General features: G+C 35.4%; 2 protein-coding genes across 3 annotated transcripts in view; both read right to left on the bottom strand.

Annotated features, from left to right (window-relative positions):
* Positions 1 to 9,115, bottom strand: part of ror1 (receptor tyrosine kinase-like orphan receptor 1) — a 110,735-nt gene extending 101,620 nt beyond the window's left edge. For both annotated transcript variants that reach the window (XR_013822521.1, XM_079883567.1), the window contains exon 1: positions 8,807 to 9,115. Coding sequence is in view for 1 of the 2 variants with exons in the window: in XM_079883567.1 (XP_079739693.1) it covers positions 8,807 to 8,888 (82 nt within the window). In the remaining variant the exon portion in view is untranslated. The remainder of the gene's footprint in view (positions 1 to 8,806) is intronic.
* An 8,308-nt stretch (positions 9,116 to 17,423) lies between these two features.
* pgm1 (phosphoglucomutase 1) lies at positions 17,424 to 25,763 on the bottom strand. The gene is made up of 11 exons (XM_079883911.1): positions 25,273 to 25,763; positions 23,812 to 23,974; positions 22,431 to 22,574; positions 22,218 to 22,343; positions 21,411 to 21,601; positions 20,705 to 20,859; positions 20,458 to 20,573; positions 19,742 to 19,877; positions 19,437 to 19,620; positions 18,289 to 18,423; positions 17,424 to 17,733 (listed from the first exon to the last, which is right to left on the bottom strand). Exons 1-11 carry the CDS (start codon positions 25,516 to 25,518, stop codon positions 17,644 to 17,646), a joined length of 1,686 nt encoding a protein of 561 aa, XP_079740037.1. The 5' UTR covers positions 25,519 to 25,763; the 3' UTR covers positions 17,424 to 17,643.
* Between the last annotated feature and the right edge of the window lie 837 nt (positions 25,764 to 26,600).

The raw sequence follows: 26,600 nt of genomic DNA, 5'->3' as shown, positions 1-26,600 counted from the left end.
TAATTACACAACAGAGCAGCATGCATGTAAATAGATGTTCGTAGCTATCAGCAATTTCAATAAACGGCTTCAGGTCTATTTAATATGGAATTTTTGTGCAAAATAGGTGAGAATGTTTGCAAAAGTGTAACATAAAAGTGTAACATAAAAAAACATGTTTGATTAAATCGAATAACATGAACTGATTTGTACGGGTGTAAAATGATTGGAATAATGAAAGCCTACTCTTTTACTAGCTTCTGCTTTACTCACCACTGCCCCCTTCACTTGACCTCATTCCTCTGTTTAGTTGAATATCTCATCTGCCAGTTTCCTAGTCAAGTAAATCTCTTTTGTAGTGAAGTGGGCTGTATATCTAAAGCAATGAGTGTATTAAGTCCTCACATTTACTCCTGCTTCCTCTCTCAGCATGTCTTTGACCCTGCCGCTTTGCCTTCTTCACTTGTTGAAGTAAGAGTCTGCAGTAGTTGGAGGCTGATACATCAGTCAGGCCAATTAATCAGACAATATTTGGACCATTTTGAGATAAACAATGAACACTGTGAATTTTTTTTTTTTTTTTTAAGTAGTAATGGATAATGCCATTTTGTTTATAACATTAGTAAGTGAGATTTAATATGTAAATATAATATGTAAAATAAATTTTTATTTTAATTTAGTTTTTGCTAGATTTGTTAGATTGTCAATTTGCTATTAAGTGCACTTATATTTTCTTTGGTCATTATCCACCCTGCACTCTAGATATTGTCATCGTCCATTAAAAATAAAAAAATAAATAAGTAAAAAATATATTTTTTAAAAATCATAAATTCTCTAAACCGCTTGAAGAGTTGTGGGGATGCTGGAGCCTACTAAAATTAATAACTAATAAATCACTACTAATGATATAATATATATTTCCCACAATATGCATATAGTTGCATATAGCCTGAATGATGTCCATGTCACAGAGAAACAAGACATCAGGGCTCTCAATAGCTGAACATTATTTTGGTCAATGCCCCAAAATATAGATAGTGCATCTGTGGTTAAAAAAAAAAACATCCAAAAGGAAATGAAATAACTGTTAACGTGGAAATCTAAAAGAGCAGGTTCAAACAACTATTTCCACTGGGACCGGAGAAGACATTCCTACTGAATAAAATTTCCATCTAAGTGAGCATTGATGAGATTCCTCTCTCCCACAGGCAAACACACAGTGCAGCCACATGAGCGGTGCTGTATTTCATAAACATGAAAAATACATGTAGGCTACAGTAGTTTGTGGGAGACTACGGTCAGTGCTTGTCATTGTTGAGGAAATGACACAAGGCACAATAATAGTCAGAGATGATGGACAACCCCTTCAGCCTTTGTTGCTTAAGATATCAGTAGACTGACTCAGGGTGATTCACAGATCTATGGGATCTGTCTTTGAGAGCAGTTTAGACAGCACAAGCTTCATAGTGTTTCCTCTATGTGCACATAGCTGGGCAGAGGTCTCATAGGCTTCTGTGGCCTGTTTGGCTTCTAATCACAAAGCATTAGGGAAATGGAGCTTTTTATTTCAGATTCCATGGTCGGTGTGGTCGAGTAAGTCATTTCTGCTTTCCCACAGAGTAAGAGAGCTAAATGAATGAGTGAGAAGGAAAGAGACAACAACTAAACCAAAGGAAAAAGAGATGCGGAGGAACAATAGGGCTAACAGTCTCCCTTAAAGAATTTTTTTTTTTTTTTTCTGTTTTCAATTGATTTATAAGCCATTTTATTGAATATTTATGGTGCAACATAATTTGCATTCAAGTAAACATAAAGGCAACTAGAGTGAGGTTTTTGTACAATGTTGGGGTAACGCATTACAAGTAATGCAAGTTCCGTAATCAGATTACTTTTTCAAGTAACTATTACATTAACGCATTATTTTTAAATTTGACTTTTTTCAAATAAGTAATGCAAATTACTTTGTTTTGCCATTCATTGACTGACACCTCTCCTGTCCCCATGTTGAGAGAAATCGGGAGTAACGCAGAAGAGTTGTGCGCGCTGTGTAAACATGATGGACTAAATGTGAGCAGGCATTTACTCATCTCACTGGTACAAAAACAGATTCAGTATTCCTCAAAATGAATAAAAACAGTGATATGCAAACTCAGGATATTACACAAACCTGCAATAATTAAATATGTTAAATAAAACAAATATACTTTATGTATTTAACCTCACTTTATTAACCAATGTCTTTGCTGCTGACCTTTTATGATCCAATTCAACCATACTAATAAACAACAATTACTTTAGGTAAAATCCCATTTGTCTTTCTTTCTTTCTTTATTTACTGCCAAAACCAAAAATAGAACTTTAATGCAAGAGTAACACATTTTCCATAAAAAAGTAACTAATTAACGCAATTAGATACTATTTTTAGGAAGTAACGCACATTTAAGTGCATACTTATTCCAAATAACTTCATCATTCACCAACTGACGATTCAACAGTTATTAATTTAATTTAAAACAATTAAAATGTCATTTAAAACTTCAGGCATTTCATAACCTCTTAAGTAGTTTTTTTGTTTTTAGTGAATGTATATGGTGTACATCATGGAGCTACAATCCTTTATTTCAATACCTTAGATTTTCTCTGCTGGTCTCTAACAAAGCCTACCAACATTTAATGGTCCTTTGGCTTTTGTCCTGAAGCAACAGCGCAAACAGTAACTTGTGTTTAATTGTGACCCACTGGCAGCGACAAGCATACAAAAAACAGCCTAAACAAACAAACAGTAGTTTAAAATCTCTTTGTTTGACTGCAGCATGTTGGTAAAGGTCTGTAAAAAGCGAAAGGCGAAAGGCCTTACGTATCCTCATTCCTAAACAGCATCAAACAAACTACCACACATCTCAAATATCAAATGCTCAATAGTTGCTGACAACAGATAATATTATTTAAACACAATCTTTAATGAATATAGATTTATGTAAAGAGTGGGACTTACAAAACAAGAGGCTTTCCAATTCTTTTTATTTTGCATGTGGAGCATTACTGCAGCTGAAATCAGCTTGTTAAACCTAAATCACTTCAACAGGGCTAATCATCTCAGTCTTGAGCATTTCTTACCTACAGGATCTACGTTTCTAGCAACTTACAATAATTACCAAACAACAAAGAATCAAAAGAAATCAAAACATACTTATTAATCAAGAGCTTATGGGTCTCCTAAAGAGCAAGCCCCCCAAAAATGGTTTAATTAGACGGAAAATGGCAAAAGATTTAGGCATGTTTAAATATTTAAATTAATATTTGGCCTATGAACTGAATGCTGCAATGGAGTAGTTACGTTAACATTGTGCAGTGTCTAAAACCCATAAAATGAAATGTTCCGAGATCTGGATTGCACAGTTTTAACAATCCCAGTGAGCGCATACACACATAAACACACAAATACACATTTGCACATGAACTTAAATAACCTGACACCTCTCCCACTTGAGCCAAAAACAGTGCAAGGAGCATTCAATCATTTCAGCAAAGTCAGAAAACCACAGTCTGTGCAGGTCAGACAAAACACTTGTGTAAAATAATTTCTGCATATACAAACAAACGCCTAATGGCGACATTTCCAGGTTCTACAGATCATCATGAAGGCCTCTGCTCTAAGAAGACCCGATTTCCATGCAGCTGGTGTCAATATCTTTGCATTTCTCTCTGAAGACATAAATGGATGATTTTAAGATCAACTGCAACAACACATATAAAAAATACAAGACCATTGATTTAAAGGAACCCAGTCGGATTTAAATTAAGACGTTTAATCAAAAAATTAAATGTAAAAAAAACTGCAATTTTAAGAAATGTTCTATATTGTGATGTGAGGGTGAGGCAAGAGAAGGCCCAAAGTGTCAATTTAATTCCTTTAGGGCTTTTTTTTGTTGCACTAAAAACAGCATGGGTGAACATCAGATCTCTTGCCAGGGCTGAGCTGTCCATCACGTTATGTGAAAACTTCCATTAGGATCTCAGCGACCATTTCAGATCTCTAGGAACAGAGCAGCTAAAAAACATGCATAAATCCAATAAAAGCGCGATTAGACTGAAACCCCATAAGCCAATGCCAAAAAAAAAAATCCATTACAAATGGCTTAATCATCTACGAGTATGTGGGTGCATGAGTATAAGCAGCAACACCTAAAATATGTTTTTCAAAATAAGCTAACCTTAGTAACATCCACTTCCATCACTCAAGTGACTAATGCAATTTCAGAGCCAGATTTTGACTACTAGGCCACATTATTTAGGCGGAAAAAAAAATGTTCCAAGACTGACAGCGAGACCGAATTATGAATGTACAAAGCTCTCCTCAGAGATAGAAACCTGACGCTGTCAAGACCAGCACTGTGCGAAGGAAAAGAGAGAAATCTCCCAGATGACCGATACTTTGCACATATATTTTCATTTTTAAAGCAAATATCAATCTCCGACTGAACAGGCAGTAAAGGTTAGGTATTTATGAGCTCACTGGGAGTGTGGCAGGTATAAAGGCCCAACTGTGGGCGGCAAGAAATTTGCCAGTCTTTATGCATTGAGGGTTAGTTGAGTCCTTAATACAACGTAAACAGGCTTTAGAGCTTTACTTTCCGACACATTTACAGCTAAAATTAAAAAGCCATGTTTCATCATGCCCTCTAAAATGTGAAATGTAGCATATCCTGGCACATTACATTGGCCAGGCAAGGGAAAGTAATTATTTGATAAGTGTTGGCAGACGTCTGATCTCTTAGATAATCGTGGCAGCTCATTTCCTATTATATTCATTGCAGACCTTTTGGCCTGTGATTTATATTACCATTAGCATTTTTCAGGCCATTGACCAAAAAGACGAAGAGAAAGGTGGGTAAGACTAATCTTAATGTATCCATAATGCAATATGCTGCCACAAGCTATATAAAGATCAAGATAACCTACTGACAAAAATAAATATGCTATTTTTGCCAGATGTGGGCATCCATTTTAGCTGATGAAAAATAGAACAACAAATTTTTTGAAGTTTAGAGCATGCCATGTAAACACCATGAAAATGATAAATAAATGAACGAGACATATTTTTTCCAATGTTATATGGATAAATATAATTGAAAATGTTTGATTTTAAAAAAAGAAATAGGTTGAAAATGTTTCCATTGCCATACAGTAAAGTATAGTGACCTTCCACCTAGCCTATAACGGTATTCTATATTACTCTGATGCCACTTCATATTTTTATCAAGATATGATTTTTTTTTTTAACATATAAATGAATAAAATATTTTTTAGAAGTTAAAAGGGTGGTTGATTATGATTTCATTTTTTTTTTTACTTTAGTTAGTGTGTAATGTTGCTGTTTGAGTATAAACAACATCTGCCCAGTTACGACGTTCAAAGCAAAGGGAGATATTTTCTTATAAAGAAATCGCTTATTCTGTCATGATAATCTATAAATGAGTTCCCGGGGGTGGGGTTTATGTAAATATTGGGGTTAGTGACATCACTAACCCCAATATTTACATAAACCTCACCCCCGGGAACTCATTTATAGATTATCATGACAGAATATGCTAATCAATGACTAGAAGATAACTACACATAAGCTATAAATTCATCAACTAACCATTCAGAAATGTTGTCTACTTCTTCTTGAGTCTCTCCATATTTGTCTGAATCTGGTTTGAACATAAAAGGCTAAACGTTTTTTAAATTTTCAGTGCATGTCTGCAAGCTCTTGAAGCTCCGCCCTCTTTGCAGGGAGCAGCAGCTCATTTGCATTTAAAGGGACAGACACAAAACGAGGCATTTATGCTCACCCTCAAAAAGTGACAACTTTAACATGCTATATAAAAATATCTGTGGGGTATTTTGAGCTAAAACTTCACATACACACTCTGGGGACATCAGAGATTTATTTTACATCTTGTGAAAAGGGTATTATACCACCCCTTTAAAATCATGGCATGTATCATGAAGGATATTTTTTACAACATCATAGATTTAAAAAAAAAAAAAAACATTCCAGCAATGTCTCACAATACAGGTTACAAAAACACTTCTATTGCCAGTTTATAATGATGCCAGTTTATCTCTGATGTCACTGAAGCTGGATAATGCAATTGAACAGCTATAAACTCTGCCAGCTGCTCTACCGCAAACCCAAACAGAGCGACACGGACTTAGAGCTTGTATCACACCATCACTAAAGACAAGTGAAAATACACAGATCATTGTCAGAGCTTATATCCAAGACCTAAACATCCAGCTCTGACAGAAGACTTACACAAAGGATCGGGTAATAGAGAGCAATTAATCAAAGTGTTAAAACTGCTGGTAGGCCATATATTTCTCCTCACATTCTGTTTATTAAACAAGAAGCCAAGTTTTTTAATCCAGCCGACATTCAGCATTTACTAATAAAAGATGAAATGCACAGTAACTTCTTGTGTTTGACACCTCAGATGTAAAGATTTATAACTCTGCAGAAAGAGCAGAGAGAAGTTTACAACCTGTGATATAATATACACAAGCAACACAGAGATTTATAAAGTCCTTCCAACAAAAAAAATGGACGGTTCACGAGAGCTACGTCAGTTTTACAAAGTTAGAACATGTGGTTGAATGGGCATTCCTTCAACATCTATGAAGGGTTTTTTAAAGACGGGAGTCTTGATGCTTGAGTAACTGTACTGTACACTTGAAGACCAGATTAAACCAATGGGTTTCACTACGACAAGTCAAATCCTCCCTCATAGGCTTTTCTTGAAGGTAAAGTAGCTTTTGTGTCAACATTCAGTCTGGCAGTATAATGCACTGAGTTCCACCACAGTGATTTATAATCTACCAACTATTATTAAAACCAAAGACTGGATCACGGAAGCCGTCTGTTTCCATTTTGCCCACCGCTCTAAAAAATATGACATAGCTGGATATATGTAGCATAGTGTCTATAAAACTCCATCTGAAAAGGTTTAAATTTTGTGACAAAATATCCATGGATACTATCTAGAACAGATGGGAAAACACTATTGCATTTATATAGATAAGGTGAAGGAAGCCACATATTGACAAAAAAAAAAAAAAAACACTAAAAGGTCAAACTAAATCATAAAATGGAGCCTATAATTAAAGTACAGACATGGCACACAACGAACAAACCAGGAATCTGGAAAAGAAAAATATGTCCAAGCCACAACACTCACTGCTTTAAGTTATAAATGAGGAGCAACTGTTAAGATTCCCCACAGACAACTCAATGCAGAAAGCTTTGCATGTCATGGACAAAAGACACTCTATAGCATTAAAGTCAGAGTAACCAAGATGCATTACTTGATTAGCTAGCAGGTTGATGTTTGGTCAGTAAAATTTGTCATACATGCTGATATATTATAGTACTTACTGTCGAAAACTTAACTTAACCTAACAATTTAATTGAAATTACTTTAGTAGAACAGAACAGTAATTTATGCTTAGGTTGAAAGCATCATCATCTGATTAGTGCTTTATATAATCTGTTTTAAAGTAAATGTTCCTGTCCACTATTTAGAGGACACATTGTAATTGATATTTTATATATATATATATATATATATATATATATATATAAAATATGAATATAAGGAAAAAATGAAAGAATTTTTATATATATATATATATATATATAAAATATGAATATAAGGACAAAATGAAAGAAAAAAAAATTATGTATATATATATATATATTCCTTTGACTAATCCTGGGCAGTACATCTATAAGATATGATCTCTGTATTATCTATGTAAAAACAGAAAATAAAATAGCGGTGATAAATGATGCATATCACTGAGTCTCAAAATACTATTTAAAACACTGCTTTCACACATCTATCTGTACACTCATTAACAATAAAAACAATGTATTTATTACTATAATATGACCTTAAACTAAATCAGGTCATACTTTATTTTACAGTAACCTATCCAAGTTGCCGTATTTATGGGTACGCTGACATTTCTGAACTACATACAGACTAGTATACCTTGTAATTATTTTGTGTAGCTGCTACTGTTATTGTTTTGACTATTGTAGTAATCAATAATAGTAACATCCAATGTATGTAGACACTCTAAAATAAGGAGTTACGCAAAAGTGCACGACTACATCCAAGTTGGTTTTTGGTATTTTTTAGACTAGATAATACTGAAAACTAAATAAAGATCATAGAAGTGTACCTTTTTAAGTCCTTTGCTCAGTATAATTGGATGCTATCTAATGTCTAAGTGCTATTCTAAGGCAAATGAAGCAGCTCAGGCCGTACAAAGAGACTCCAGCTGAGAGCTTAAGACTGTCACTCTCTCAATCAGTGCACTTGAAGAGCTCTTTTGTCATTCCAATGGCACAAAAACTGTTTAGATAGCCCTTTGGCAACATAAGTCAATAGGTAAACAAAAACACCCTGAAAACTACTGAATGAAATGACAACCCTAACTAGTTGGCATACATGAAGTTTGACTTATGACATGAATAACATTTAAATATCATCAAAAATGTACTTTTACATAACAGTGCACATGTAATCTATGCAAGAACAAATAACCATTTCCTTGTAAGCAAAATTACTTAGCAAAATCACTTTTGCAATATAGTATCTTAACATGGGCATCGTACTGTAATTTGAGACACTGTTTCCTGAAATGATTTCTAATAATAACAGAAATATTTTAGACTGCTCAGTATTATTTCCTGTGAATGTGTTGTACTTAACCAAAATAATGTTAAAGTCGATTATGAACACAGTAGTGTAAATGCATGAGTTTGATCGCCTACCGCAGATGACTACGAGCAACACGATGATCAGTGAGAAGTTGCGCTGGCATCCGTGCGGCTCTTTCGCTGTTCCTCTGCTCATTTCTTCTGCCTCTGAGCGCTCTTACATCCACCGCAAGTTCTTCTCACAGGTCAGTGTTATAGCTGGACAATGCAGAGCTCTTCAGGTCTTTACTGAGCCTCAGATGTCCGCAGAGGTGTAATGTTGTAGGCGGATGGTCCTCTGCTCTGCTCTCTCCTTCTCTCGCTCCTGTTTGGAGTTTGAAATTTCTTCAGTCTCTTCAAGAAGTTTCCACTTTCCAGTCAGTCTGAGGACATGTGCTGCTCAATAGTGTGTTTGGCGCCACCTGCTGTTTAAGTACAGGGCTGTTAGAAAAAAATAGGTTTAAATTGTGGACACTCACTGTTTGAAATGGGGTTTCATAACATTGAATTAAACAAGTTAACTATATCGTGCAGTGGGAAGCTAACAAAATTGACTAACCAAATAAAACAAAATTTGGCGTGACTAATAAACTCAAGTCTCATTCAGTTAACTGCTAAGCTAGCAACAGCACGTTAGCATGGTAAGTAACTTATTCATTTGTGAAGAACTGCGTCAACAAAAAAAATATTTTAAGAAAACTTTTGCTGGTTGAAATAACATCATTTTTTATCCATATCTTTCACATCTACTGCAGTCAGATTCACCCGCGTTCACTCTGAAGGAATCACTCACATGGCTGTGCACTTGTAATGACACATCAAGGATGTTAAGAGGCTAAAAGCAGGTTTAAAACTTGCCCCATTGAAGTCAACAGGGTGCAGATTTTAAAAAGAGGATAACATGGTGTAGGCATTAGGCAACACCGATTTTTGTCGTTGTTCTCTGTATTGACAGCACTCCAAATTTACAAAAAAATGAGCTCAATGTTAAAATTGACCGGAGTTCTCCTTTAACAAAGATATATCATATCTGTTTTGCAATGGGTTTATGTAAGTGTATGTATAAAGTTGTCAAATATGTTGTATGTATTTTTATGGCAGTGTCAAAGATGACTTTCCGTTTGGTGAAAATCTGAATGGATTTTCAAATTTCATATTAACAAAGGTCATTTTAATGGTCAGATCAGCAGGTACACTGTTAAAAATAAAGGTTCCAAAAAGAGGGTTTTAACAGCAGTGCCATAATAGAACCATTTTTGGTTCTCCAAAGAACCTTTCTGTTAACAATTCTTTTAAAACAACCATTTTTTCTTAATATGAAGAACATTTTTCCACTATATTCACCTTTTGTGAAAAGTGTACATAATGCCATGGTTATTAAAGGTTCTTCATGGAATGATCAATGCCAGTAAATAACCTTTATTTGTGTAGTTTGCTCATGTAAGTTTACAGTAGGCCTATCCTTTTACTTTTTAAGGTGGACCGTAACAGTTGATCACCTTTGATTAAAAGTCCTGTCTCTCTAATATTCAGACTCAACGTGCTGCTGTTTGAGGTCTGTGGAGACTAGACAGAGAATGGTAGCAATTTTAAAAGCCAAGGGTCTTGCATCCTGAGCTGTTTCTGTTCATTTATGTTGTATCAGTGGATGACAAGAAGAGAAAGACCTTCCCCTTTTGAAGTGATGGGCTAGGTTGACTCTCCAGACCCAGAGTTCATCCCTCATTTCCTCCGGTGACGTCAGCTCTCTGACACACACACAAGCGGCAGGCTGCGATCAAAGACACACTCCTGCAGACTCTAATATGAGCTCGCATGCTGGGAGGAGATGCTGATTGTTGGGGGTGGAGGAGGGAGGGGAGTCACGCTGCTTTCAGGAGAGGTTTTTGTTGGAATGAATTATGAAGGAATGGACACAAATGTTAAGAATCGAACACATTGCTACGAGACTGCATGTGACTGCAGAAAAGTTGTGAAGATTCATAAAGCAACATGACAATTTCAAGTGCCTGAGCTCTGAGCTCAGTTTTCAAAGAAAAGAAAAGCCGTACCTTTTTCTTCAGTGTGATTGCATCTAATATTAAACATTTGGAAACCATTATCTGCCGAGCAGCAAAGCAGCTGAAATATTTTTGACATGGGGCTGTTTTTCTTTCCGATGTCTATCTGTTTTATTTTCCCAAAGTAAAATAAGATTATTAAAATTGCAACCATGCACAGCGAAACTCATCTAATTGTAATGAGCAGGGGGATTGAGGGTTACTTTGAAGGTCCATCTCCTTTGGCCGTTCTCCACACACACAGCGGATCTCTTCAGAATGGACCTTCTGTTCTGAAACTTAAATGGAGTAATCTCTGGAGTTATTAGGGTTTGTAGCTAATAGGAATAAAACCACTTGAATTACAAATGAGAAGCTACTGAGCTTCCTACTGAACTACCCCCAAAAAACTGAATTAAAGTTGCTTGTGTTCTTCCCTTTTATGTAATATTCTTTTCCCCCTGAGATATTCACCTGGTTCAAATGATACTCATATTTTTGTCCTATCCATTCGGTCATACACATCAAAGAACACAGCTCTTCTATGATGAGCATGTTTTTCATTTCTGAATTAAAATTCATTTTGATATTATCTGAGGGGATAAAGCCAAACAAATCAGGGTGATCCTGATAACATAATGTGGAAAAATCATCATAAAAAGAAAGGAATTCTTGAAAATAATCAGTACACTCTTAAAAATAAACTGCCATCAATGGTTCCATGAAGAATCTTTAACATCCATGGAACCTTTCCATTGCACTTTTTCTGGAAAAACATTCTTTATTAAATTTCCTACACAAAAAAAATATGGTTCTTTGGGTTCTTTTTTTCTTTTTCTTTTTTTGCATAGCTGTGAAAGCCCCCTTTGGAACCTTTATTTATATAATCTTTTATTATACATTTTTTTTAGAAAAATACAAAACTGCTTTCACAAAGCAAGTTGTCATGCATTGAGACTCACCAAAACTTCATGATATTTATGAATTAATATAGTTTTTCCCTTTTAATAAGGTGGCCAAGGAAGCTCAACTGAAGAAGACACTTGTAAATAGAGAAAAAAAACCCTTTCTTTTAAAATAATGACCAAGTACACATGATTTCAAGGAAAATATGTTGTAAGGCTTTTAACTAGATGGTTATACCACATGACAAAGTCATCAAATTTTGAAAAATGACATTAATCCACCAAAAAAAAAAAAAAAAAAAAATGTCTTTAGACTTAAAAAAAAAACAGACTTTCAAAGAGATAATGCATTTGTTCCACCCAAATAAGGACATTGCTGGTGACTTCATTTCTGGTGCTGATGAGTGTCTGGTGAGAGTGTCTGAATGTCTGGTGAGACATTTTTCAAGATGTGCTGCGATGGTGACCTCATTCTCATGTAGGTCTGCAAATGACGTCTATTAGATCATTTACATTTAGATCAAAATAAACCCTTTGAAACAGGTCCTGGGTCAGAGTCCAAGAATGACACAGAATCAATGTGCATACCAGCCGCATCCAGTGACATCAACCAGATTTGTGCTTCTAGCAAAAAAAAAAGCAAGTCAATGTGATAGTCACAAAACTTGTTTAGCATGACATCAATAGGGCACATAGAGGATTATTTAAAGTCTTTTGGGTGAGTGGTCTCTCATTAATGTTTTCCCAGTCTTTCAGATTCTGATAGCAATTGTATTTTGTGCAAGGGGTCATGTTTGATCATATGGAAGTAGGGTCAGCGAGAATTAGACAGCAAGTGACATATATGTTATTCAAACATATGCGTGTGTAGGTGTTTCGGGAAGGGGTGGGGTGTGAGGGTTCAAAAAGGTAAATGAACGACGCGAAGAGAGTGCCAGCATGACCCTGTTGCTGTATTTATTTTGCCTGGCTTTCGGAATGATTACTTAGACTCGATCATGCTGATATTTGCCCACATGACCTGCTGACAATGATTGCATCTCAGCACATTCCATAAGGCTTTATCCAGAGCCCAATATAATAAACAATATGGAGCAACACACTGTTGTTGTTAGGTCAAGAGGTCATCTCTCGCTCTGTCTTCTGTGTTATTAGATTTACATGGTAATTGATATCATACCATAGAAGCACCCACTGGATAAAAGAGAGAGAGAAAAGAATGCAGAAAAGACCGACATGCCACTGAGATGATATGTATGAACTAATATTTTGGAATAATTCAGTTTCCTTGGGTTAATCTGGCATGCATCGTCCAGTAAATAACTGGAATCAAAACTTGATGTAGGTTTATTTTCATTGAGTAAACTGTGCATGGGGAACTGTGTTAACTTTGGAAAACAAACTTTCTCTGCAGTTTGCCTGTTGCTGTTTCGCTTTTTCTGACCCTGGTGTTGAAAACAAAAAAAGCAACAGAAATATGCAAGCAAAAGGTTATATGCTACAAATAAATAAATAAATGGTTTCAAGAAACCTACACAGAAAAAAAAAAAAAAAAAAAAAATGCTGCTTCTGGACATATTCACTGATGTTCAAAAAAAGATGTCACAGAATTATTATTATTATTTTAGAAAATGCCTGTATTCAGCAAAGATGCATTAAATTGATCAAAAGTGCAGTAAAGGCATTTAGGATGTAACTGATGCTTTTTATTTAAAATAAATGCTCTTTTTAATGTTCTATTTATCAAAGAATCCTAAAAAGAATCACATTTTCCACAAAAATATTAAGCAGCACAACTGTTTTCAACATTGATAATAACAAGAAATGTTTCTCGAGCAGCAAATCAGCATATTAGAATGATTTCTGAAGGATCATGTGACTGAAGACTGGAGTAATGATCTTTGCCATCACAGGAATAAATTACATTTTAAAATACATTAAAATAGAAATTGTAGTAATATTTCAGCATATTGCTGCTTTACTCTATTTTTGATCAACTAAATTCAGCCTTGCTGAGCCTATAATAGACTTTGTATATATATATATATATATATATATATATATATATATATATATATATATATATAAAACATAAAAATCTTACCAACGCCAAACCTTTTAACACTACTTTATTTGTTCCATATCTCTAAAAATGTGAAGTCCAATTACTTAAGTAAGCTTTAAAGTATTAAATATTATATAAGTAACCATAGAAAAGATAAAAGCAAAACAGATGTTAATGGGGTAAAATAATTTAAGATTTCCAGAACACTAGAGTTTAAAAGGTAAGCACTGGTTGCAATTTGTATTTGACAGGATCTCTTCAGTAATCTTTTTAAAATGTATGAGTGATCTTCTCTAAGGGCTTTAGATCTTTTTAAACCTCTAGATTAAATAAAGATGCTGTGGTAGAAATAAAGACATTAAAAGAGAACTTCAAAATATAATAACCTGACAGCTAAATACACACTGTTATAGCCATTACCTCATGTAATGACATCCAATGAAAATAAAACCTGCAAACCATTACTTTCCGGGCAGGACGTTCTTTGTATCTTGCTATGTCAACATAGGGGGGCTTCTACAATGTGGAAACCTGTTCTGGAAAAAAACAACAAAAAAAAAAAAAAAAATGTCCCACCCATTTATTCATCCAGAGCACAAGTGGGAAACTATTTGAGAGCAGGTGTTTGATGGGCTTCCTGACATCTACTAATAAATGGGTTGTAATAAAGTTAAGGTCATTTCTGACAAAGACTGAAGGAATGTTTTGATCATGTGCATGTGTGTGTATGCAGGTTTGAGGTTTCAAATAGGCTGCATTTTTTTTTCAATATATTTTTCAAAATAAAGAGGTTTCTGTTCTCAGGTATGTGCACCTGATTTTCCATGTCCCATATTACCTAAATTAAAGGAAATTTCAGCAAATAGACTGACCGGGAGTTTATGATAACAACATATCAGTTCATGAAGGCTCTACATATACAGTGGGTCCATACATTTAAGACCACTAATGAAATACATACAGACACACAGACATACATACATACATACATATATATACACATACATACATATATATATATATATATATAAAAATAAAATAAATATTCTTTTTTTCTTTTACTTTTTTCAACAAAACACATTTCAATTACAGTTTTTCTCGATTGCTTAAACACTATAACCAGGCTTTTGAACTAAAATTTCAAAACCATAACGCCATTTATCAAAAAGCACACCCATTTCACTAAACTATAAACACTATTCCCTGTTTTGACACATGAGTCAGATTTGTTGAACTGTCACTGCAAAACTCTACACACAAATCCCTTCATTTCTCATTGCTTAGACCATGTTATCATTTAGAAAGCACTAGCATTCAAAATTGTTCACTCAAGTCAGCACAGCTTCAGCTCCGTTAGCACACAATTACCCACGTGGAAACACTAAGAGTCAAAATTTAACACACATCAATCAGAACCTTCAATAGATATATAAAAGGGCCCAAATCAGTTTATTGCATTTTGGAACAATGGATCCAGAAAGACATGAAGGAAGAGGGATAAGAATGAGGAGGAGGAAGGGCAAGGACAAGAAGACAAGCAGTCTCAGATGAAATTCAAGCCACTCTAGTTGCCCATGTCTTAGTCAATGGTATGACTATGAGGGAGGCTGGGTTACGAGTAAGGCCAAATTTGAGTCGCTTTACCGTCGCCTCGAGAACCTTCAGGGAGGAGTGGTGACAAACAAAATGCTATCACTGAATAAGAGACAAACATTTCCAATAGTCTTTGATGAGGTTTATTTTCTTGCAAGAAAAGGCCAGCAGTCGTACAGTCAGACAGTGTGGCTGCAGAGTGTGACAGTGAAGGCATCCTTTCTCCTTTATAGTCCTGACTCCCAGAATGTTATCTTTCTAGGCAAATGATGGTATTTCAACCATATGTGGAACATTCTTAGACGTGTCCATCATATTGTATCCTTGAGTGGAGGCCCTCCTGTTACGTCCCAACACTCTTTGCCATTCCAATACAATTCAAATTCCATATTAGAATATGGTTTGTGTGTGCTCTTTTACTGTTGGTCACACACATCTTACTGTAAGTAAATATAAAAAAAAAAATTAGAGAAGAGAGTAAAAAAAAGAGAGTAAAACAGAATTTTTTTTTTTTTTTTTGTGTGTGTGTGTGTGTTTTCTGTGTATGAATAAAAATGTGACAATGTATCCACTGGTTGTGTCTTTTGTGTTCATCATGTGAAAAGGTTTGTGATGGGGGAACCACAAGCAACATAACTTACCAGTTTTGGAAATGTTGTTTTGAATTTATTGCACCAGTGTGTTAGACTATGTTGTAGTGTGTGTGATTTTGAGGGCTTGTGTGTCCTGTCTGAGGGCAAAGTTTGGTTTTTCAGCAAGAGTGAATGGTTTTGAGTGTAGAGCTTCATTTTGACCTGAAAATAGGATGTTGGAATTGGGTGAGACGTTATGGATTTGTGTTTATAGTTTTGAGAATACGAGGCATAGTTTCAAGAAATGTGTTTAAGCAATCGAGAAAAACTGTAATAAATTATATAGGCCTACTATGGAGCCCCTAAAGGGACATGGTGGTGGAACAACTAAGGGATGGGTTAAACTTCCCGTGCATTCCCCCGAGAAACGTTGCGTTCGCTCGCAAGGAGCTAACCGAAACGAAAACCACGATTCTCGGGTGAAACATTTTCGAGAGAACCCAAAAGCATATGTAGTTTTTTTTATCCCATCTCATTTTTTTTTTTTATCAGCAAGTCCCTTTAGAGGCTCCGTAATATTCAGATATAATGCATATGATTTCCATGTTCTAAAGAAACTCGTGTGCTTCAGTGGAAGCAAGAAAATGTAACCTTTAATTATTCTGACCTCTTTAATTGATTTTACAAGTCACAAATTGGATTATTTTATTACTGAGCAGAATCTTAAAGACTTCTGAGTCTTTCTGTCTTAATCCTTGGAATTTGTCATAATTTTAAGTTTAAATGAATGAAAGTCCCATATTTATTCATGACATTTTAGTAGGCATATATTGTGTGTTGGTAGACCATTGTGAACAAATTCTTAACAGTGTCATATTTTAGCTTATATGCAACTGATACTCAAATGAACACAAAAAGTTTATAAAATCAGTGTAATTGTGTACAAATCTTATAAAACAAATTCCATGAGCCAACACATTAAGTCTACTATAAGTTTCTGAGTAGGTAGTGCCATCTGTCCAAAAATATTATGAATAAATTTAGCTTTTCAATCTGAGAGGTGAATTCTTGCAGCAGCCAAACTATGGTAATAATTCCCTATTAAAGCCTAGTTCGGAAAGATCCCATTAACCCAAAAGATTACAGAGGACTCTTCAAACATTGTTTTACAAAGATAATTATGGTACTAATCTGAGATATTAATTGTCAAACCCTTGTGAAAGATACTTGTGTTATTTCTGGTGCTAACTTAAAGGGAGATGGAATATATTTGATGCAGTCAGGTTTCCTGCCTTCCTGTCTTTATCCACTAATAACACACTGGGGTGTAACAGTTTCTACTTTCAGCCTCAAATGAAAGACAAACTGTGTATATGAATAAAATGTAGCTGATGTTTTTAGAATTTAAATATGATTGACCTAGCAGACACAGAACCAAGTTAAGCGCTTTCCTCCCTAAGACAAATCAAAGTGTATAAAGAAGCATGACTTCCTTCAGAACAAAATCACAACAAGCCATTCATTTCATAGACTGTATTTTATACTTTCTCTATTTATAGTGGATATAGATCTTCGATTGTACATGTGGAACAGCAAAAACGGGACACTTTCTAGAGGACACACCGAGCACATAGTGACTGTGGTATGAAACTGATGGCAATAATTATAAAGTAAGGCATTGCTGAGTACAGTGAGGGCTAGTTTGGGCTGGATTAGGTGAATATGGGCTTTAGAGTAATTATGTGATCACAGTGGGAGCACTGCGGCCCGTCTTTTCCTGAAGCTGAGAGATCCTCAAGGCAATGTCCACCAGAGGAGCCAGCATGACCTGTTCACAACAGTCGAGAGGGATGGAAATGTTACAAGTGCACTATTAGGAACCCACAAAATGAGAGATACAATAGGGACTTGGATTCACCATAAATGAAAACGGATGGTGCGAATGTAGAGTTTCCTTGTTTGAATTAAAATGTAACGTCCTTTTCTTCTACAGTAACTCAAACCTCAAAAACTCAAGATGAAAAGGACTGCCGGAGCTAAAACGTCATCACATCTCAGAATCGAGCATGTCTGAGGTTGATACCTTAAGACAGACTGATACTCCTGTGATCAAGTTTGATCAGAGTGAATCGGATCTTCAAACATATGTGCCGGGATAAGCATGTCAAACTTGGTTACCGCTAAAGCTACAATGGATTTAAGTCTTAAAAATAAAATAAAAAATACATAATCTGAAAATAAATTATATTATAAATTATATATAAATAAAACAAAAGTTTTAAATATATTATAAATAATATGTGGTGGGAGAGCAAATATTTTGTGGGGGGGAAAACAAGAGACAATTTTTTTTTTTTTGACCAATTTTGACCAATCAGTTTACCTGTGGGTCTGCATAGATTTTCTGGGAGTCATTCTCATAGCTGTCAATGTAAAGCCTGATGGTTGCCCCGGCACTGCCTGTCCCGCTGAGACGGAAGATGATACGCGAACCATCAGTGAAGATGATCCTCAAACCCTAAAAAGCATGTAGACAGAAAAACAGGGATGATGGCCAACATACAATACGGTGTTTTGGAAAGCAGGCAAAAATTCCATGAAATCAAGAAAGGTGTTTAGACGAAAACGGTGTTCTTTTGAACGGTATTTTTATGAGATATTTCAAACACAATGAAGGTCATGATGAGGCTAATATGTCGACATCAGTCGTCAGAGAAATCAATGAGTTTCAATATGCCATTTGACATTTATAATGTACAATAAGGCAGTCATAACTGCAAAAAAATGAGTAAATAAACTTTCATTATATAAATATGATATTAAATATTTTAATATGCAAGTAGAAATGCAGCTGTTTTACAAATAGGGGTAGTGAAATGAATGACTTGGCTATTCAAAAACCTTGCAGATTTTTCTGTTTTCATCAAAGAATCCTTAAAAAAAAAAAAAATAAAAATCACTTTCCACAAAGTATTAAGCAGCAAAACTTTGATTATAATAAGAAATGTTGGTAGGTTCTGATCATATCTGGGAGAAAGATAATCTGTGAGCAGTCCTCGCATGCATCTCTAATAATAAATGTTGATCTAGAATTGCATACTAGAATGATTTCTGAAGGATCACTGAAGACTGGAGTAATGGCTGTGGTAAATTCAGCTTTGCCATGAAAGGAATAAACTACATTGTAAAATATTTTAATATAGTAAATAGTTCTTTAAATTGTAATAATATTTCACAATATTACTGTTTATTATTTATAATAAACAAATATTTTATTACAAACCCAAGTGATTTCTAAATAATGACACACTGATCTTAATGGCTGACTGTTGAAAAACATAATTCTAGTACTATTTATAAATATGGACCAAATGGAAATCAGAACATCAAGCCACCCTGAAGCTAATTAGAAAATGAATTGTGTAATGGACTGACCATGTGATCACTTAATCATTTATGTCTTCAGTAGCAGTAGTCACATCCCAGAAGATGTCTTATTATTATTTTCAGAGTCTCGTGTTTCGGACTCACCTGTCCTTTTGAAACACTGCCATCAACAGGGTCTGTGTACTCAAAGTTATCAGCCTTCTCCACTTGATAAGTTTTATCCCCCGAGGAGAAATTCTGCCCTACAAAGGCTTTATCGAACATTGTTGTCTGCAAGTGATCAATCATCTTATTCGCAGCATCAGAGTCCACCTCTTCATAGTCATACCTGAAACAGAGATTTGGGACAAACAAATCAAACAACAAATCTACCAGCAGAGGGCAGTCAAGCTACAGAGATCAATATTTCAACTATTGGCCATACCAAAAAAGGTCATTTTTGCAGTTACCTTGTGAAGAAGTTCCGCCCAAACCTCTGCCAGTGGTCTTTCATGATATCCTCTACACTCTGTTTGCGAGTGGCCAGGATTGAGAGCCATGCGAGCACTGCCCACAGACCATCTTTCTCCCGGATGTGATCAGAACCTACCACAAAAACAAGACTTTAAAAGGGTCAAATTAGAAATAAAGCTTTCTTTCATATTTTGATCTCAATTTACTATGAAAACATACTGTAAGTGGTCATATTCTGACTTAACCTTATTTTACGACACGGCAGTAAGTTATTTTTGGTGAATGTGCAAAACATCTGATTCATTATGTTAAAAACTAGAAGAATAAAAAGTGCAGTAAATGGTAAAACTATTTGCGCTACAAACCAGTGTGTTTATGATTACGACCAATTAAAACAATATGATATAAATACATTATAAGTGGACCTAAGTGGGCATTTTTAAATAAAATTCATTTTAAAAAATTATAGTTTTTAACAATTTAAAAATAATTATAACACTAGCGAACACACTTTTTATATAAAAAAATAAAAATAAATGATTGCTACGTTTATATACACATGAATTTTTAACAGAAATACACATTTATTCACTTATTTAACCACTATTTTAAATAATTTTTAAAAACTTGTCAGCCTAAAACCTTTTAAGCAGCTTAGCTAGTTAAAATCTTCTATTATACTGGAAAACAGCATGGTTTCATTGCTACTCACCAGTACCAAAGCTTTCTTCACCACAGAGGGATAACTTGCCAGCATCCATCAAGTTTCCAAAGAATTTCCAGCCTGTGGGTGCCTCATAAAGTGGCATCTTCAAAACTTTGGCCACACTGTATGATAAAGTTTATGAAATGCTATAAATTGTGTTGTGCAGGATTAAAGGGTCAAAAGCTTTACACCAACTGAGACGGTGAAATATAGGGCTAGATCCCAAAATATAAATGTGTTTAGATGATTATACTTGTCCAAAGCCCCACTGGTGGGCATACTGCGAGCCAGACCCTTCACGCCCGTCTTGCGGAAATAAGGGATGTATGTAATGTTGGCGCCAATGACTGCCACGGAGTCTGAGGGGTTTACAAAGAATCCATGCTTACCCAGAACCATGTTACGATCCTGCAAACAGAACAGCAAGAGGGCAAATATGACGAGGTTTTACCTGAGAATAGTTACTAGCTGATTTCAATTGTGTAACTAAATGTACAACACTGTTCAAATGTTTTTTAAATAAGCAAGGATGCATTTAATTGATCAAAATTGACAGACATTTCGAATGTTACATTTAAAACATATATATTTTTAATTATTCCAAAAATCCTGAAAAAAGTATCCCTGTTTGCAAAAAAATATTAAGCAGCACAACCATTTTCAACAATGATACTAATAATAAGAAATGTTTCTTGAGCACCAAATCAACTTTTTGAAGGATTTTTTCTGATTTCTGAAGGATCATGTGACACTTAAGACTGAAGTAATGATGCTGAAAACTCAGCTTTGCCATCACAATATTAATAATATCACAATATTACTGTTTTCATGTATTTTGATCAATAAATGCAGCCTTGGTGAGCATAAGATACTTCTTTTAAAAACATTTTTAAAATCTTACCGACCCCAAACTTTTGAACAGTAGTGTACAGTATATGGTATGTCATTTATAAACTTACACCATCACCATCAAACGCTGCTCCGAAGTCATATTCACCTCCCTTCATAGTGTTGACCAGTTCAGCAGCATAAGTTAAATTAGGGTCAGGATGGTGTCCCCCAAAGTCCTCAGAGGGGACACAGTTAACAGCAGAGTTTGCTGGGGAACCAAGCTCTTCACACACTATCTTCTTTACATAAGGACCCAACACTAGTGTAAAAAATACATGAGGCAGTCTTCAGTTATCAATTAGGCATTATAGGTCATAAATGGTAATTTTGATTTGTTAAAATCAATTTCTCCTCAGCCATATGCATGGTATTGCTTATAGCAGTTTGGAATTATACCTTAAAAATATTGTTGCAGGGTTTTGCTAGTATGTAATAGTAAAACTTAAGTATTAATGGAGCTATAATTAATTATAAGCATGGTCTTCATAGAAAGTGTTACAGAATAACTACGTGCATAAGTGTGTACACCCCCAAACTAAAACTTAATTGAAGCAACCAAACAATCGTTTTGGCAATGACGAACTCTACAGTAATATTATCGTAGGCCTACTATTAATACTAAAGTCCTCTGATTTCATTGTAGATACAGTCAATAAGTGAGGTGCAAGATGGCACCAGCTGCGTTTAAATGAAATGAGAGAGCGCATCAACGCCGTGATACGCGAGATACGAAAGAAGCATCGTCTCAGATACTCGATGAAAACTAGTTTACCACTAATGCTAATATATTATATACTTTTTGTAGTTTCAGAGGACTTATGGCTCACTACAACACCAAAATGACCTTATTTTTGTTTGGGAAATATAATTCTTACCTCCGTGCATTGCATCGAGCCGTACGTTGATGTGGTTGGGTCCTGAGAGTAATTCCTTCAGAGCAGCAAAATCAAAGATATCTCTCAGCATCTCTGCATAGGATTCCACTGAATCCACAATTTCCACTGCAAACGATACACAATTATTAATTATAACATGAACTGAAAAATTATTTGACATAACTAACAAATGGTTAGACTCCAAAATGGTACCAGTAAAGGGCTTGAACGTGTCAACCTCGAAGGTTTGCTTCCCAATTGTGGAGAGGTCCACCTTGAGTTCGGGGCAGATGTGGTACTCCTGGAGGGTCTTGCTGATCTGAAAGATTTTGTCTGTGACGCCCTCTGGCGCAGGACCTGGGAAAGAAAAACAAGACCAACTGAATGCAAGTTTAAGTGATTTAATGCAGTCTTTAATTGTGGTTGACTGATGTGTCACCAAGCCTGATATATATTTGTATATAATCTGCCATTTTTTAAAGTGCCTCTATTATGCGATTTTAACCCTTAAACGCATACCTCAGGTCTTTAGTGATGCATGATGTCATTCACTACTCTCCTCCTCATTCATTTCTAAAGTATTCCTCAATCAATTCATTATAAACAATATAACAACTTTTTTTTTTTTTTTATAAAGGAAGAGCTGTTTTCCAATTCATAATTGTGTAGGGTCGCTAACGACCCGAGGTGTATAGTGTAAGTGTATTTTTTTTCTGCACAACAATAATTGAATCTTTGATGACTGAACAGGTGCAATTAAACTTTATTCCACAAGGTGGCAATGTCTGATACACAATGATGAAGTGACGTTTCACTCATAGTTACCGAAAGCAGAAAACAAAAGAATAGGAACTATCATCAGCAAAACTTGAAATGGCTCAGCGATTTACTGCAGAGCAAGTACTAAACGCAATCAAATATTAGTGTCAGTCACTGATAGTGGATCTGGTGAAGAAGCTCTAAACGATCAAAATATTGATTTTGAAGAAGTTGAAAATGATAGTTTTGAGAATATGTTTGAGATCGCGAATATGAGGCAGATGCTGAATGTACTGGGAAATGAGCACTGACGAGGACAGTGATGATTGTATAACACATCTGCTCAAACTGAACACTTCTAAGCTCAACAAAAGTAACAAAATATGTTTTATTTTATACTTCTTTAATTGTTACTCTAATATAAAGAGAGTTTTATATTATTGCGACAGGTAAAGATCGTCTGCGTAAGTTATAGATTCGGGTCGCTAAAGAGCCGAATATGAAATAATGATTGGCAAAACATTCATGCATTTAAGGGTTAACGTTTCTAAAATTGTTTTGGAGGTCAAGATAGAAGGAAGTTGCTATCTTAAGTATAAATCTGTTCATTTTACAGATACATTTTTTTTTAATCAAGTTATTTTTATTATGATTTATAATTTATTAAATATTATGTAAAATGAATATGAATTTAATTTCAGCAATTGTTATGGATGTTTTAATATCTTTAAATTAAATAGTGTGATATCATATTGTGATACGCCTTTACTGTATATAGGCCATCGGTCACCCTGTTCTCTAAGCTATCGGAAATGGCCATAAAAATATGTTTAACCTCCGCTAGATATGTTGAACTTGATGCCGAAGTCTCCATTGGGGCCGCCGGGGTTGTGACTGGCTGTCAGGATGATCCCACCAATGGCTTTGATTTTACGAATCACACAGGAAACAGCAGGTGTTGACATAATCCCATCCTGACCAATGACCAGTTTGCCAATCTGTGGGATCATGGACGAGAGAAGTGACCAATCAACTCCTGTTCAAGATTATGCTTAGAAATGCACTTCATGAACCCTGAACCATAAGAGAGGACCACTTTGACTTTGCCATCCAGTACAATGTTTACATCACATCAATCCTATTAATGTGTCCTTGTGACTTATAGAATGGACGTTACTAGCAATTAACAGAATGTGGCTAGTGCTACTACTACTTAAAAAATTACAGCACATATTACAGCACATATTTTACTCAATTCAGCACTACTGCTCAGGACGTGACTGCAGGCACGCCTCCTCCACATCATGGTTATTGCTGCAAGACTCCTGATGTTAAAGAAATCCTCACACCCTTACAAAACACTTCTGCACGTTTTATACTTTCTAAATTAAATGCGCTCTGCAACATGATGAGAGGGGATATGTTGAAGTCACCACGCAGCGGCTCCTGCTTTTGGCAGAGCGTAAAATGTCAAAGGTGTCCCAAAACAGCCTCAGCTTGAGAGAGCATCGAGTTCGTTTGTATTAGTTCCGAATCGGTTCTTTTGAACAGCTCGATTCAAAGAAACGGAAAAAAGATTCAGCGCATACTTTACGTCAGACGCAGTTACGTATTCCAGAAGTCCTCCTGGACAACTGAGGTCACTTTATTACTGATTATTGAGTTTTTGTCGATTATGTTTCATTGACACGGGTGTTAATCGGTCAAAGACACTTGTAATCTGATAAACAAGCTCGACGGTTCGTTACGAATGACAAGGTTCAATGGGTTGCTTTCTTGAGAAACACTCCTGAGATTCAGTTCGATTCGTGTACGAATTTCTCAAAAGCTCAAGATCATTGGTGCCAATGGTTTTACGATCTACGATGCTTTAGAAATGCAGTCCAGTTCGATTTGTCAATGAATGGTTCAGAAAGGCTTTGTGAACCGGTTCTACCAATACATTGAAAAGATCCGAGTCATATGAACGAGTCGTTGAATGAATTTAACGTCGCAGGGTGGATAATTAAGATTATTTCCCTCAAATAATATGCATGCAATGTTACTTGAAAACACTATGATGAAGTATGAATAAAAAAAATGCCAGAATTTTGACCTTACCGTTTATTCCATGCAGTAAACTAGTTTTCAAGGCATGCGTAGCAGAGCACAATTGCAACTGAACTAAGTTTCCTCTTTTGCAGTGTACTTGTGTCATGCATAGACAAAGTCATTTTGTCTTCCTATGTAAGGAAATGGCTTTTGTTACACGTTTCTTTTGCATTAAAATTGCAAATCAAATTCGGCCAATACTAACCCCATTAGCTGCAGCAATCTGGACGATCAGCTGAATAGCTTCTTTCATGAAGAATCGTCCATCTCCTCCCACTACCAGGGTGCCCTCCTGCCTCTGAGAAGGGTCAACGGTGGAAATGATACTCTGGATAAAATTCTCCGCATAATGCTGATTCTGCTGGAATACAGTCACCCTCTTTCTTAAACCGCTGGTTCCGGGTTTTTGATCGGGGTATGGTTTGGTCTTAATAACCGTAATTTTCACCATGTTGCAGCAGCAGTCACAGTCTGTCACTCACTCACTATCCGGGTGCCCAGCGGGATGCGCGTTCACCACGTAGCCTCTCTCACACACATTGGCCTTTCACCGATTAGAAGGACACGCCCACATTTAAAGTGACAGTTCAGCCTCTAAATTTCTCTCAATATTTAGACCTAAGAGACCATTAGGTGTTCAATTGTACAATTGCTTTCAATTTCAATACAGTTGAGCACCTACTGGTCTATTAGATCTAAATATTGAGAGAAAATGTAGGGGCCCTATGAAGAGCACGTTGGGAAAGCTGGAGCTCTAGGTCAGAGTTTTGTTTGTCTATTGCATCAAGTTTCACCCAGAATTCATTCAAAGCAGAACAAAGTTTACAATTATGCAAGGTTTGCAAATTATCATGATATTGCAGGTTTCTTAAAAAAGAAAAGAAAAACGGTTAAAAGCCAAAATGGAAAAGTGTCTTGAACGCACAGAAACAGATGTAGCTGTCACTTTCTGAATAAAATATTTTTAAACAAAAATCTATGAGCTCTGACAATACTAATAAATAACATATACACCCTGAATACAAAGTTAGAAGAGAAGTGTACTTAATTGGTGATAGAGATGGAGAGAAAAGGAATGCATTTTAAATACTCCTCACATGCCATGTGACCTTTAGTGTCTTGTTCTACAGTTACAGTAGTGAAAGTCAAAGGCCAAAATAATTGCCTGAAAGTTATAAATAGAAGCTTAAATCTACATGTGGTGCTAAAGCTCAAGGGCGAATAAAATTTAGGTCTGTGTGTGTAACAGTCTGGAATTTGGATTGTATGTTTGACTGCTAAAACTGGACTATGCTCATTGGCTCAAAGCCAGGATAATGCTTAAAAACTGAATTAGTGTATTTTATATTGCTTACTTAATGTTAAACTGCCACATTTTCTTTAAGAAACACAAACTGATATAACATGTAATGTGATTGGTGAGGTATGTTACATTATATTATGAGGCCTGGTAAATGTGCAACAACACAAAAGAAAAATAAATGAATAATAATAAATAAAATAATAAAATAATATAATTAAATACATTCATAA

Source organism: Squalius cephalus (assembly GCF_949319135.1).
Source record: "Squalius cephalus genome assembly, chromosome: 10".
Taxonomy (NCBI): domain Eukaryota; kingdom Metazoa; phylum Chordata; class Actinopteri; order Cypriniformes; family Leuciscidae; genus Squalius; species Squalius cephalus.
This window is presented reverse-complemented; position numbering and strand designations above follow the sequence as displayed.